This window comes from Pteropus medius, unplaced genomic scaffold, assembly GCF_902729225.1.
Source record: "Pteropus medius unplaced genomic scaffold, Ma_sr-lr_union100, whole genome shotgun sequence".
Classification (NCBI taxonomy): Eukaryota; Metazoa; Chordata; class Mammalia; order Chiroptera; family Pteropodidae; genus Pteropus; species Pteropus medius.
The window spans coordinates 6,954,099-6,969,705 of record NW_024340701.1 but is presented as its reverse complement, the minus strand read 5'-3'; the positions used below and the strand labels follow the sequence as shown (position 1 = coordinate 6,969,705).

Here is a 15,607-nt window from a genome sequence, read left to right as displayed (position 1 = left end):
GTTGTAGATCCTGGGTTTTCATCATGTCTAATATTTTGTGCCAAGCCCTTATGTCCTGCATAGTTTCTTTAGAGAAATCAGCTGCCAGCCTTATCGGTGCTCCCTTGTAGGTAACTGCTTTTCTCTTGCTGCTTTTAAGATTCTTTGTATTTAATCTTTGCCATTTTAATTATGACATGTCTTGGTGTTGGCCTCTTTGGGTTCCTCTTTCTCGGGACTGAGCTTCCTTCACCAGGTAAGAGAAGTTTTCCATCATTATTTCTTCAAATAGTTCTTCAAAGTCTTGTTTTCCTTCAAGTACCCCTATGACATGGATATTTTCATATTTAATAGTGTCCCATAAGTTCCTTAAGTTATTATAGTCTTGGCTTCTTTTTTCTTGCCATTTTCATTGAGTGTCCTTGGCTTCCCCATCCTCTATATCAGTGGTTCAATTCTCTTCCTTATCCACTCTTTATTCCATCTAATATCCTCTTCATCTCAGATAATGTGTTCTTCATTTCTGACTGGTTCCCTATAATTTCCATTTCCATTTTGATGTCTTTTATCTCTGTTGAAGTTCTCACTGGATTTAACCAAAAGTTCATTGAGCATCTTTATAACCAGTGTTTTGAACTCTGCATCTGTTAGATTGCTTGACTCCATTATTCCTGGATCTCTGTTCTCTCATGTGGTTTCTGCTTCTTTGTCTTCCCATTTTGGCTGCCTTTCTGTCTGTTTCTATGTACTAAGCAAAACTCCTAAGTCCCCTGGTCTTATTAGCATGGCTTTGTGTAGCAGGTGTCTGGTGGCACAGTCCTGAGAGGGGTCCAACTGCAGGCCAAGTTTAGCCCCAAACTGTGCCCCTCCAGGGCCACCTGTTAAGACTGAGCAAGCAATCCACAGATGCTGCCTTATAGTTGCCTCAAGAAACCACACCAGAAACCAAGGCTAGCTGCCGCCAGTGTGAGTCTTGGTGCTGCTCAGCAAGGAGCACCTGATTCATGGAGGGCACACCTGGATGTGGCTTGGGTGGGGCCATGAGTCAGGGGAGGCGAAGTTTCAGGGAATCCTCTGGGCGGAGCAACCTCTGTAATGCAGTTTGATCACCTCTCAGCTATGGCAGTGCTGCAGGAGCGCACTGGGAGCAGGTAGGGCTCAAAAGAGCAACAATGGATATTGCTGCACTTCTGTCTGGGAGAGATTCTTGCCTCCAGCCCTCACTCCAACAACTCAGTGTTCCCCTGTAAGCCCCTGGCACCACCCTGAGCAGCTGACCCGGCGCTGGTGCTCAGAGTGAGCAGTTCCATCACTGCAAAAGTCCACTCGCAGACACAGCCCTTTTAGAGGCATCTGCAGCTGCCAGTTGTCACTGCTGCAGCCTCTATCCCACTCAGCTGCTTAGGACCGGGCAGCCTCATGTCTTCACCCCGTCCTACCTCCTCCCATTGCATGGTGATTTCTTATCTCTGACTAGTTGTAGGGCTTGTTCATCTAGATCCCAGGTGACTTTCTTTTCTGTTTGCACCCTGTTTCTGTCCCAATTCTAATTCAATTGCAAGAGGAATGAACAAAGTCTCTATCACCTACACATTTTTTCTCCCTCTGTGTTATCTACTCTTAAACTCATCCAGATATTTTTTATGTGAAATATTTAAACTTTTCGCTTTAGTACTTCTATTTTACTTATTTTTTGTTTTATTTTTTTCTCCTCTTAATAGTTGTTTTTTTTTTTTTTTTAAATCTTAGACCATATCTATAAAAATATGTTTTAAACTTCTTTTCTGATAATTCCATCATCACCATCACTTCTGGGTCTGTTTCAATTGTCTGATTTTTCTTCTGGTTATGGGTCACATTTTCCTGCTTCTTCCTTCATCTAGCAATTTTATCAGATACTAAACATGTTGAGTGTCTAGATTTTGTTGTCTTTTTTTAAAGATTGCTTAGTTTTTCTCTGGTAGACAGATAATTTATTTGCAGAGCAGCTTGACCATTTCAAGACTTATTTTTAAACTTTGTTAAGGTTTCCCTAGAGAGCTTTATTTTAGGGCTAGTTTAATCTCTTCTGGTGTCTATATTGAATGCCCTGGGTATTAAGTTTGTTCCGCTGTTTGGAACTGAATATTTTCCACCCTGTGTGAGCTCCAAGTGTTGTTCAGTTAGCAGCTACTTGGTATTTGTTCTTTCTCAGGACTTAAGGAGTCTCATTCTAGGTATCCACAACTTAGTAATCAGCCAAAGGCTCAAGAAACTCTTATGGAGATTTCCAGAGTTCTTTCTAGATATAGCTGGCACCTCTGCATTACTCTGCTCCACAAATTCCAGAAACCTCAGTCTCGCCAAACTCTGATTTCTGTCTCCTCAGTACAATAAAATTGCTGTGCTGTACTTGGTTCCTTTACCCTATGCCAGGGTCTAGTAAATGACTCTAGGAAGAAAGCCAGGGAAACTGTAGAGCTCATTTTATTTTTTTTCCCTCCTATCGGGGATTAGAATCTTTGGTACCTTTTGTCTAATGTCTAGAAAAAAATTTCAAGTTTCTCCCCCAGCTTTTTACTCGTTATGGCTAAGGGCTAGTCTGGTACCAGTTACTCATGGCCCAGAGTATAAATTTCTGCTTATATAAATTTCTATCATATCTTCTTAATGATATGTAAATATTTCACTACCTGGATATTTTAACATTATTTAACATTCTATATTGCTCGATCTCTAGTTTATTTAGAATTATTTGCTGTTATAAGTAATGGTGCAAAATAATGGTGTAAAAATAAGCATTTGGGTATAATTTTAAAATTAAAGGTAGACTACTTAACTGTTTATCAAGAGGAATGTGGCTACATATATTACTGATAAGTTCATTTAATGAGCATATAGCCATATGCTTTGGGTTGAATTGTGTCTCTCAAAAAAGATTGGTTAAAGTTCTAACCCCAAATACTTCAGAACGTGACTTTATTTGGAAATAGGGTTGTTGCTGATGTAATTAGTTAAGATAAGGTCATCAGGGTAAGCCCTAATCCAATGTGTCTGGTGTTCTTATGAAAAGTAGAGATTTAGACACAGAAACAGACACACACAGAAGATGATGTGAAGATACATAGGGAGAAGATGGCCATCTGACTAGAGTGATGCATCTGCAAGCCAAGGAATGTCAAGGAATTGTCACCGAACACCAGAACTAGAAGAGGCAAGGAAGAATTCTTCCCTAGAGTCATCAGAAAAAGCATGGCCCTACTGATACCTTAATTTTAGACTTCTAACCTCCACAACTAAGAGGCAAAATGGTCCTGTTGTTTTAAACCACCCATCTGTGGTACTTTGTTACAGTAACTCTAGGAACTAATATACCATATAATAAAGATTATGTAATTATCACAAATCATGTTGTCAAAAACTTTCTAAAATATAGAAAAATGCTCATTATAACATGTGAAAAAGGTAGTACTATTCCCATCTAATCAATGTGGAAACTGAGGCCCCAGGCTTAATAATTTGTTCAAGATGGCATATATAGTAAATAGAACATGATTTGGTCCAGTAGACTCTTGTGTGCTCTTACCCATTATGTAATTATTAAAAGCTATCAGCAGCTTTCATTACAACTTTTACATGGAAATTGAGACATAAATTCCATTTAACATACACGAAATAAGCCAGGGAAGCAAGAAAGTAGGTACCATAAACATCAGATCTCCTTAAGACCTGCTGAACAAAAGAACTCACTGTAGGCTCATCTTTAGATCCCGTAAGATTAGAACAGTGTAAATCTCCTTCAACATTGTCATTCAGTATCTACTTTCACCAAGCTCATTCCGAAAGCATAAATTTAGTTTATAACCTAAGATTCTCTTACATTGTATTTTTTTTTAAGTCAGTGTCCTTAAAAATCAATTCAATACACGATTCAGAAATGGCTTTCCTATGTAAGGAAAATTTCTCTTGGAAAAGAAAAACATAGTTTCTTTTTGGTACATACGATTCTTACTGCAGACATGTTGCATGGCCCAAACAGCCCATAGCTGGACTCCTGGTGTTGTGAAACAGCCAAGTAATGGGAAAAATGGATTAAAGGACCTAAAAGTTCAAAAGAAAATAAGTTACATCCTATCTTAGTGTCATTTTCTAAAGCAATAATTCCTGAGCTTTTCATTCTAGAAATTTCATTCAACTATTCTTAAACTAATATAAATGAGCTATAGTATACCTTTCCTTTGTCTTAGCCATTTGAGTAAGGATCATATTCTGACAAGTCTTGGCAAAGAAGATGGAAGGTGACCAGATAAGGTACTAACACAGAAAAATATTTTTTCCAAAAGTACTTTTTTGGTATTGAAGATAAATATTTGAAGAATAGCATACCTTGGTTGGAAAACTTAGAAAAGGAGAAGTTAGTTGGTAACTAACTGATAGAACACCATGAAGGAGGTCTAGAATTAGCCTTTCTATTTCTATTGGTCTTTTGCATAAAAATGGGTAGAATATAAATTGGGGAACTCAAAACTGTTGGCAGCATCAACATTTATGAAGTATACAACAAAAATAATTTGTAATAATATTATTTATGCAGCAATCTGGAATACCTCAGTTAATTAGTAACTTAACTATCAAGTCACCTTAATGATTATAAAAAGAGTTAGGCATCCACTATGCACTTTAATAAATTATTACAAATTGTTTCCCAAACTAATCTGGTGCTGCTTCTAGTTCTTTCAAAGTGTCATCCTGCTTTAGACCTCCTTGCATTAATATACTGTTTCCTATTCCTAAAATCTTCTGCCCCTACTTAATTATCTCTCAAAACTCAGCTTCACTTTCCTCTGGAAGCTTTTTCACATTTTCCAGTGCAGATTTAAGTAACTTCATCTTTAATTTCATAGTATTCTATGCACAAAATTATCATAATAGTGAGTTATAGCTGATCGCATTTGGCTCCCCTTACTAGGCTGTAAGGTTCTTGTGTTCAGGTACCATGTCTTACTCAAAGCCAGTAAGGAAGATAGATGCCTGAGGAAAAAATTATACATCCAGTAGGAATGACCTCTAGACAAGCCAAATGGATAGGTTACTGACTTAATATTAATTATCTTGTTAATTACCTGTATGCTACCATCTCACACTCTGGAGTTGGCCATTTCAAAATAGCTGAATGCTGCAAGACACAAGACACACAAGAAAGGATTAAAATACTTATTTAGCATTGCATTACTGCATTAGGCTCTGACAGTTTAACCACATCAATGTTGTTTCTATGCTTCTAGAAAACACCAAATGACCCTACCAGATCATCCAGAAGAGAATTCCTCTGGCTACGGCTCAAAGTCCAAGCTTGTTCACCTCTAGATATTAAATGGGCAATAATTCCTGCTGCAAAGTAACTGACTTCCACTTCAACACTGTGTAGGAGGCTACTGATGTGGTCTATAAAATCCTTCCACATTAATTCAGAATGCAATTCTTGTACTTCAGCTATATTGTTCTGGAAAGAAAGAGAAGATATAAAAATTAAAGTAATATGTGTAGTAAATGACCCTTCGTATTCTAAGAAACAATAGAGATTGCAATGATTTAAACATGTATCTGCATATAGACAACAAGTGAAGACTTGCTACGTTAGCAGTGAGATTATGGGTGATTTTTTTCTCTTTCCTAAACAATCATAAATAAATAATAGTAAGTTCCTTTTCAGGCAAAATGGTAAAATACATAACCTAAAAATTTCCTGATATATAATATCTAGAAATGCTGGGTGAAAAATAGCTAAAAATCTTTAAATTTGTAACATTATTTGCTGGGATAAAAAGCAAACGGAACCAAACTGGAGCAGTAACAGGCCATCACTAACATGTAGGGACAGAGAACTGGGTTTTAATAGCCATGCTAGGGCACAAGGTAAGGGCTAAAAATTGGAACTAAGACTTCACATAAAGATAAGGACTTTCAAAGCGTTACACCTCAATAAAAGAGTGGACTGACATAGATACATGAGAAATAAACCTATTGTAATATGGCCTCTGGCCTAAAAGGAGAAGTCTTTCCTTGTAATTTATAACTAGGCACCTGCCCTTATGATTCAAATTATATTAGTTGTGTGGTCTGGAGAAACTCCAAGCTGAGCAATAACAGCAAGAGAAGTAGGAGGAAAACCAGGAAAATTTGGTATCTAGAAAGCAGAGGGGTGAATGTATCAAAAAGATGAAAAGATTAGCAGTTCTGAATAATGTGAAGAGCCCAAGTAAGATAAAGACATAAAGAATCCATTTGTTGAGCAATATAGTGACTGTGTGTCTTAAAAATGTCATAGCCTTAAATCTCTACTGATTGCCAAAGTTTGCCTGTTGGCCTACAGAACGTAGGTGTTTCAACTTGACTTGAGGTGTGGTGGCTTCCCTTGGCAGTACATAAGGAAGAATTCTGTTCACATGAGAAACAATTGAGGGGTTTCCAATTTATATAATTGATGTTCTCCCAAAGGATCTATGATCCAATTTATCTCATTACTCTAAAGATGAATCCTCATTCTTTTTAATTAAAAAAATTTTTAATTAATCTTTTTCTTCAATTATACATTCAATATTATTTTATATTAGTTTCCAGTGTACAGCACAGTGACTAGACATTTATATAACTGATCATGGGGACTGATCATCCCCATGATCAGTCTAGCACCCACCTGGCATCATACATAATTATTACAATACTATTGACTATATTCCCTATGCTGTACTTTACATCCCCATGACTGCTTTGTAACTACCAATTTGTACTTCTTAATCCCTTTACCTTTTTCAACCAACATCCCAACTCTCCTCCCATCCAATAACTATCAGTTTGTTCTTTGTATCTATGAGTCAGCTCTACTTTGTATGTTCATTTGTTTTGTTCTTTAGAGTCCACATATAATGAGATCATACAATATTTGTCTTTGACTTATTTCACTTAAAATAATATTCTACATATCCATCCATGTTGTCACAAATAGTCAGATTTTATTTTTTTTTTTATAGCCAAGTAATATTACTCTTCTTCTTCATTTAATTGTCTATTCATAGGAATTTAGGTTGCTTCCATATCTTGGCTATTGTAAATAATGCTTCCATGAACACAGGGGTGCATTTATCTTTTCGAATTAGTGTTTTGGATTTCTTCGGATAAATACCCAGAAGTGGAATTGCTGGGTCATAAAATAGTTCTATTTTTAATTTTTTGAGGAACTTCTATATTCTATTTCACAGTGGTTGTACCAATTTGCAGTCCCATCAACAATGCACGAGGGTTTGCTTTTTCCACATCCTCGCCAACACTTGTTGATTTGTTGACAATAGCTATTCTGACAGGTATGAGGTGATATCTCATTGTGGTTTTAAACTGCATTTCTCTGATGATTAGTGATTTTAGGCATCCTGTCATTTGTCTATTGGCCATCTGTATGCCTTCTTTTGTGAAATATCTATTCAGGTCTTCTGCCCATTTTTCATTGGATTTTTTTTTTTTTTTTTGGTGTTAAGTTGTATGAGTTCTTTATAAATTTTAGATATTAATTCCTTATCAGATATATCATTGGCAAATATCTTATCCCAATTAGTAGGGTGTTTTTTCATTTTGTCGATGGTTTCATTTGCTGTGCAAAACTTTTTTAGTTTGATATAGTCCCATTTGTTTATTTTTTCTTTTGTTTCTCTTGCCTGAGGAGTTTTATTGCTTATATTTTCTTCTAGGAGTTTTATGGTTTTGGATCTTACATTTAAGTCTTTAATCCATTTTGAGTTTATTCTTATATGTGGTGTAAGAAGGTGGCCTCGTTTCATTTATTTGGATGTATTTGTCAAGTTTTCCCAACATCATTTATTGAATAAACTGTATATTCTTGCCTCCTTTGTCATAGATTAACTGACCACGTCATGAGTTTATTTCAATGAATCCTCATTTTTAAAACTTCATTTGATCTACTATGAAATCATAATTCTCTTTCTATCACATTGATTCCATTTCTTAGGAACCATTTCATTGTTAATAGACTGTTCACTCCCTGTCTGAAACAATTAAAAAGACACAAAACAAAAAGTTTTCAAGATACTAGACATTAGGTAATAAAGGACAGTGACTTTTATTTATTTTTTTATGCTTTCTTATATTTATTGTATGTTCGGACAGTGACCTTTAGAGATGGAAAACAAACGAGGTGAGATAACTGCCTTGAGGGAGTTTCCAGGCTGTGGCACAGGGATATAGAACTGAAGCAGAGCCCAGTGGATTTCTATAGTGGAAGAGATAGAGCTGAGAGTCCTGGGACACCAAGACAATTCATAGGACAGAATATTAGAGAGAAGAGAACTGCACATAAAGCGGATCCAGAAAGCTGCAGAAAGTACCACTCTGTTCAGCAGAGTGTTGATCAGAGCACGACTGTGAGGAAACTTATTTGAGAGCAGAAAAAGAACCATCAAAAAAATTAGAGAAAAGTTCCTAGCACTCACACAGGGCCAGGAATACTGCTTACTCTCACCATCCAGTCTGGAAAAACTCTTAATTCATGGGCATTGGGTAGAGTACTCGGGAAGATCTTGTCTCAGTAGTACAGAATAATTAGCCCTAGTGTGAGCACTATTCTAAACTCTCTTAGTAAATTATAAAAGCAAGATCCAAAACGATCAAACTATTTAAAAGTAAGTTAGTTATATCCAAGAACAAAGTTCAAGAACATTTTATAGGAAAAAAAATATCTAGCACCTAAAAATGTAAAATTCATGTCTGGCATTCAATCAAAAACTACCAGACATACAAAGTGGCAGGAAACACAACTCAAAATAAGGAGAATAATCAATCACTTAAAATTGACACAGATGTTAAAACTAGCAGAGAACAGTAAAACAGTTATTACAAATATATGTTCAAAAAGTTAAGTAGAAACATGGAAGATATAAAAAAAAAGAAAAGACCCAAATCGAACTTCTAGAAAATAAAATGACAACGTCTAAGATGAAAGATGCACTGGATGGGATTAACAGCAGATGAGACATTGCGAAAGGATCGATTACTGAATTAGATAGAAAGCATAGCAATGGGAACTATCCAAATTGAAACATAGAAAAAAAAACAAAGAAAATTAAAAGAGCACCAATGAGCTGTGGGATAATTTCAAGCAGCTTAATACATGAGAAACTGTAGTCTCCAAAAGATTCCAATGGGTTCGGGGAAGGAGGAGAGTGCAAAAAAATTTTTTTGAAGAAATAATGGCCAAAACCTTTTCCAACTTGATGAACATTATAAACCTACAGATCCAAGAAGCTCAATGAATCTCAAATACAGGAAACATGAAGTAAATCACATCAAGACATATTATAATTAAATTATGCAAATGTGGTTAATCTTAAATCTTAAAAGTAGCCAGAGGAAAAAATCATGTACAGAGGAATAAAGATAACAATGACATCAAATTTCTCATTGGAAAGATGCAAGTCAGAAAAAAGCTAATCAACATCTTTAATGTACTGTCAACCTAGCATTCTATACCTGGCAAAACTTCTTTTAAAGACAAAGGTTAAATAAAGATGTTTGCAGACATAGAAAAGTAGGAGAATTCAGCAGCAGCAGTCCGACACTATAGGAAATATTAAAGCATGTCTTTTAGGCAGAGAAAAATGATACAAATGGAAACGTGAATCTATAAAGGAAAGAATATTTTAAGAATAATTAAAAGAAAAGCATCAGAAATAGTAACTATTTGGATAAACAAGTCTTAAAAATTGCTTAAACGAAAAGATAGTTGACATAACAATGTTTGTGTGTTTTATAACAGTGGTCCCCAACCTTTCTGGCACCAGGGACCAGTGCTCCTATGAAAATCTAATGCCTGATGATCTGAAGTTGAGCTGAGGTGCTGATGCTAGCGCTGGGGAGCGGCTGCAAATACAGATAAAACTTTGCTCACTCACCCGCCACTCACCTCCTGCTGTGCGGCCCGGTTACTAAGAGGCCACAGACCAATACTGGTCCGCGGCTCAGGGGTTGGGACCCCTGTTTTATAACATATGTAAAAATAAAATGCATGACAATAGCATAAAGGAAAGAACAACAGAAATGGAAGTCTACTATTTATTAAGTTTACTATAATATAACTTACACATAGTCTATGTATACTATAAACCCAAAAGCAATCATTAATGTAACAGAGCAAAGAGTAATAGCTAATAAACCAGAATAAAGAAAGGAGATCAAATGAAATCATAAAAAATACTCAAACCAAAAGAAGACAGAGAAAGAATAAAAAACAAAGAACAGATGGGACAAACAGAAAACAAATACCAAGGTTATGAACCAAATCTAACCATATCAATTATCACATTAAATGTAAATGGTCCAAATAAAAAGCAGAGATTCTCAGACTAGAGAAAAAAGTAGGATGCAAAGTATAAAGAAACACACTTTAAATATAAAGACAAATATAGGTTAAAAGTAAAAAGATGGAAGAAGATAAACCATGTTAACATTAGTCAAAAGAAAGCTGAAATGGCTATATTAATATGAGACAAAGGAAATTTCAAAGTAAAGAATATTACTAGGGATGAAGGTCATTTCACATGACAAAGGGGTCAATTAATCAAGAGAGCATAACGATGTGTATGAACCTAATAACCGAGCTTCAAAATACATAAGCAAAAGTTGATAGAAATGTAAGAAGAGACAAATCTACAATTATAGTTGAAGATTTTGAAACCCCTGTCAATAACTGCTAGAACAAGTAGGCAGAAAATCAGAAAGGAAATGGTACAGCTGAATAAAATCAACCAAATAGATCTGAGTGACCTTTATAGAACACATATATATAACAGCAGAATACCCATTTTTCTCAAGTGCACGTAGAACATTTACCAGGACAGACATGTTCTGGGCCATATACAAGCCTCAATAAATTTAAAAAAAAAATCAAATCAAACAAAGTTGGTCCTCTGATCACAAAAAATTAAATTATAACTAATATCTAAACATATATTATTGAAAAATTTAATCACAAAGTAATGAAGAAAGATGTAAGGAAGCACATCAGGTTATATTAATTGCCTCATGGAAATGAAAATGATGGAAGGATGGGGATAAAGTCTTAAACTTTTAAAATATATTTTTGTACTATTTCACTAGTTACAGTACACATGTTCTTTTTGAGAAAATTTTAAAAAGCATTTTTAAGGCCCTATGAGATCCCCTTTTCCTCTTGTAGTGACTTGAGACAACTTCTATATCTAATAATCCAATGTAATTTATTTAATACTTCCCTATTACTGGGCATTTAGGTGGTTTTACATTTTCTACTTTTTATATCTAAAGTTATAATTGATAAGCCTTCCTTAAATGCCAGCCCTCCGCTTTCCCAAAAATCCATCTCTCATTGCTCAGTATCTCAGTCTTCCATATGGAAAACAGACACAAATCTACATTTTTTTAAACTCACTAACCTATGCCTCCTATCATCTAATTCCTCAAGAACAGAAGTCTGCTCTAAAATGGCTTTTACCATGTGGGCATTTTGCCTATTGCAGTGATTAAAACATCTGATCCTTCATCTTTGGTCCATAAAATATCTGATCCTTCATCTTTGTCTCAAAAATCTTAGAGAGCTCGCTTTAACCTCTATCCAATATATCTGCAGAATATCTGATTTGTTAAGCAGTCTTTTATAGTAATTATTAATTAACAAACACAGCATCTAAGAACACTTGTAGGTAGTGACATTTTTTAATGAAATCTTTTTTTCTCTGATTATAAAAGTAAAACATGATCACAGTGAAGCTTTGTACTATACCAAAAAATATAAAGTATGTAATTTACATTTTAATGTGCTGAAAATCTTAATATGTATATGTAATTTTGTACCTTACTTTTTTAACTTAATTATATTGTAGATATTTTCTAATGTCATTAAGTGTTTACAAATAGAGTAGCAACTTCAATGTGTTACTTCAGTCAGAAAATAATTATAGCTTTAAATTTAGCAGGAAATGCTTATATCTTACCAAAAGTCCTAGAACTTTCTGTTGAATGGATGATTCAGTTGGGAAGGACTGTAAAAAAAAAAAAAAAACAGAAAAGTATAACTTCCTAAAGAACCAAATATAGTAAATAAATAAATAAATAAATGCTTAAGTCAATCAATCAATAAATGTCAAAATTACAAGTAAATTCCCATTCTAACCTCTAGAACCCTCATGAAGAGTTCTAACCCTTGGTTTTCAATAAAGTGTCTGCAAGTGGTTGGAGATTCATCTGTGAGGTTCCAAAGTGCACTCAAAGTAAACTTCAAAGTAGTGTCCACTGAATTTTGATTGGTTTTCTGCTTCACTATCTGAAGAAGTTGCTGAAAGAAGGAAAATGGAATTAATTTCTCATTATTGAATTATTACAATTAGTGGTAATAACCACAAGTCCATGAAGATTACTTTCATGGCTTAAAACATTTCCTATAAAGACTTTATAAGTACAACAGCCTCTCAAATAAGACTTTTCCTTCAACAACGAAAAAGTATAGGACCTTCATAAATACTTCTACATTATTCTGATCATACTTATAATCTAATCACTGATAAATAAAATAAAAAGCAAAATGATTAAAGCTTAGGACCAACTATTTTACCCAATTGGTCACAACATATACTCATTTCAGATCCTGGGATTAAAAGAGTGGAAGGGGAAAAGTGAGAAATGAAACAAACATTAAGTATTGGCAAATTATATCCCAAATTGTAGTATTGCTATTTCCATTTTTCAATAGAGGAAATTGAGCCTTAGAAATATTAAGTAATTTGATCATAGTCAACTTAGTAAGAGAAAGTAAGAACTGGAAGACCTAACTCCAACTTTTCCTTAAGAAAAAAAGAAAGGCCAAACAAAATAACAATAGTAAGAGAATTAAAGTCTATATTGGATTTGATTTAATTAAATAAGGAAATCGCTTTGAACTTGTAAATTATTTCTGTCATAGCTTTAATCTAAGAAATTTAAAGTTTGAAAGATAAATGTTTTAAGCTCTACATAAGGTATCCATATTTCCATTTTTAGATTATACTTCTGGGGGTAAAAGGAAGCTTTGCTAAAACAGATACAAGTAAACAATAATGAACGCTATTACTTAAAGTTACATACAACTGAGGAAAAAAGTTTTAAGAAACAACAAAAGTTAACTTAAAAGCATAGTGGCTAAGAATCTGGCGCTAGAATCTGGCTGCCTGAGCTTAAATATAATCTCTGCCGTCTATTTAATTTGTTTGTTTTTTCATCTGTAAATTGCAGATGATAATTAAGAGCCCATCCCTCAAAAAAAATAGCAAGCTAGCATCATCATTACCACTACTACTAATAATTCCTGCTTAACTTAAGTCTAACTTTCCTCCAAAATATATGAGTGAAGTATTTCCTTAAAATCTTTGAATATATCTCCAGCCAAAATTACTGAAATACACATACAGCAATAAAAAGCCATATTTATAACTAAAATGTCATCACTGAAAATAGTAAAAATAAATAAAACCTGCCTCCTCTACTCATCTAATACATATTATATTTTATGCTAGGCACTTAGCATATATTCCTTCAATTAATTTTTTTCCTTTTCATTTAGTCTTCATAACAACCACATAAAGTATTTTTTGTAACCTTTAAGAAAATTTATGTGACTTGCCTCAAATTACACTGCTAGTTACAGAATTAGGAATACACTCAGATATGTCAATTTAAGAGTTCCTACTCTTTCCATTATACCACCACAGCCTTCTCTTCTCTTTACATTACTTTTTCATTCATATCTCTACTATTATACTTATTAGATTATTTTACAACTATCTCTATGTAGCTATTTTCTCTGCTATATTGTGAATTTCTTAAGGGTAGGAATTATAGATATAATTCAGTGTGACTCCCTAACATCTAGAAATGTGGTAAGTACCTGATGAATATTGCAGACATATTTATCAAACGAATGACTTACATTCTCATTATATACATAATTTGTAAGTCATAGTAAAAGGGAGTCTCTCACTTGACTTTTCCATCTGCTAATATTATTTAAACACCTCATGTCAGGATTGTAACAGGAAGCCCCTAAGTGGACTTTTTGCCTTCAGTCTTCCCTAAGACACTATTCATATTTACTCTCTTTTAAGCTTTTTTAACTCTCCATTGTTCACTATATTATTTCTCCAACTGAGTGTAAGTAAGCAAAAGCACATATCAACTACTTAAATTTTCTTCTTTCCCAAAGCATCTAGCACAATCTTATGCCTATAATAGAGTCTTTATATTTTCTTCATAAATTTAACAAAATCACAGAATTTTACAACTAGATAGGATGGTAAGGCCTATGTAGGCCCCAATAGTATATGTGGTTTGTTTAAATTCATGAAGTGAGTTTACAAGTTAGATCCTAGGTCATCTGACTCCGAGTTCAGGGCTCTTTCCATCTCTGTTAAGGAGTAAAGCTGCCTCTATGAAAAGAAATAAATACACTCACTTGGAAGTAACAAAAATAATTTTTTGTAATATAAAACATCAGAAGATACACAATGAAACTGAATATCGTCTAGTGATCTGTATAGAGGAGATAACAGACTTACCCTGACAATGAAGAGCTCAGCACCAAGCTGTGCAGTCTGTTCTGTAGAAAGCTGCAAGCAAGTAGACAAAGTAAATATCCAAGAACGCAGTGTAAGTTTAACATCATTCACTGTAACAGACTCCAAAGGTCAGACTAAAATCTCTGATCAACCTAGAAATCTGCACTATTGAATACAGATTGAATAAGCAGGCTGGCAGAGAGGCTTACTAACATTATGGCACACAGATTTTGGGGAAAACAATAACTGTAACAGGAAACAAAGCGTTCAGGTACCTTGGCAGCCAGGATGGAAATAATAGCAACTGCCATCCTTTGCATGTTTTGATCCTCATGGTTGCAGAGCCACTGCATGACAAGTTTGGCTGCTTCAAACCTGAGGACACACAAAGCGTTCCATGAATTAATCCTGGAGGCCCAGGCACAGTTTCAGAGACCCAGGTGAGAAGTGATGCTATAATTTAGGTAGGTAAGAAGGAAAGGGAACGTTCCTCTTAATTGACAGAGAATAACAGTTATGTTTAGTGTTCTAGAGACAGTATCTCACTATTAACTATGATAATACTTTGTAAAGAACAAGAATCAAAACTATTTGGCATTCATCTTCTAGAATTAAAACGTATTTCTATTCTATATTTCTATTCTGTAGTGATTTCTAAACTGTAATAATAATTTAAGTATTTTCTAGGTTCCTCACAGTACCTAGCACAACAGGAACTCATTTGTTTAAAAACATTTATAAGCCTCTGCTGTGTGCCAGATATAGTTCTTGGTGCTAGAGATAGTGAGCACAATAAAAATATCTCTACTCTCATAGGGCTTATACTCTAGTAGGGAAAACATACAATAAATCAGATAAATAAGTTAAATATCTGGCATGATTAGGTACTGACATATGCTAAAGAGAAAAAAATAAAGCAATGAAAGGGAAGATATGAAATGTTGGAATTTTATGTAAGGTAGCTAGGGAAGGCCTAACTGAAACTTCTGACAAAGTAAAGTGTTAGCCATGTGGGTATCTAA

The 15,607-nt window shown here is 34.5% G+C and overlaps 1 protein-coding gene across 1 annotated transcript in view; it reads right to left on the bottom strand.

Annotated features, from left to right (window-relative positions):
• The window catches only part of ZYG11B (zyg-11 family member B, cell cycle regulator), a 62,210-nt gene that overhangs the window by 11,416 nt on the left and 35,187 nt on the right, over window positions 1–15,607 (bottom strand). Inside the window, exons 7-13 of the mRNA XM_039886383.1 lie at window positions 14,861–14,960; window positions 14,586–14,636; window positions 12,173–12,334; window positions 11,994–12,041; window positions 5,264–5,461; window positions 5,082–5,134; window positions 3,962–4,059 (exon numbers count right to left, since the gene is read on the bottom strand). Coding sequence (XP_039742317.1) covers window positions 3,962–4,059; window positions 5,082–5,134; window positions 5,264–5,461; window positions 11,994–12,041; window positions 12,173–12,334; window positions 14,586–14,636; window positions 14,861–14,960 — 710 coding nt within the window. The remainder of the gene's footprint in view (window positions 1–3,961; window positions 4,060–5,081; window positions 5,135–5,263; window positions 5,462–11,993; window positions 12,042–12,172; window positions 12,335–14,585; window positions 14,637–14,860; window positions 14,961–15,607) is intronic.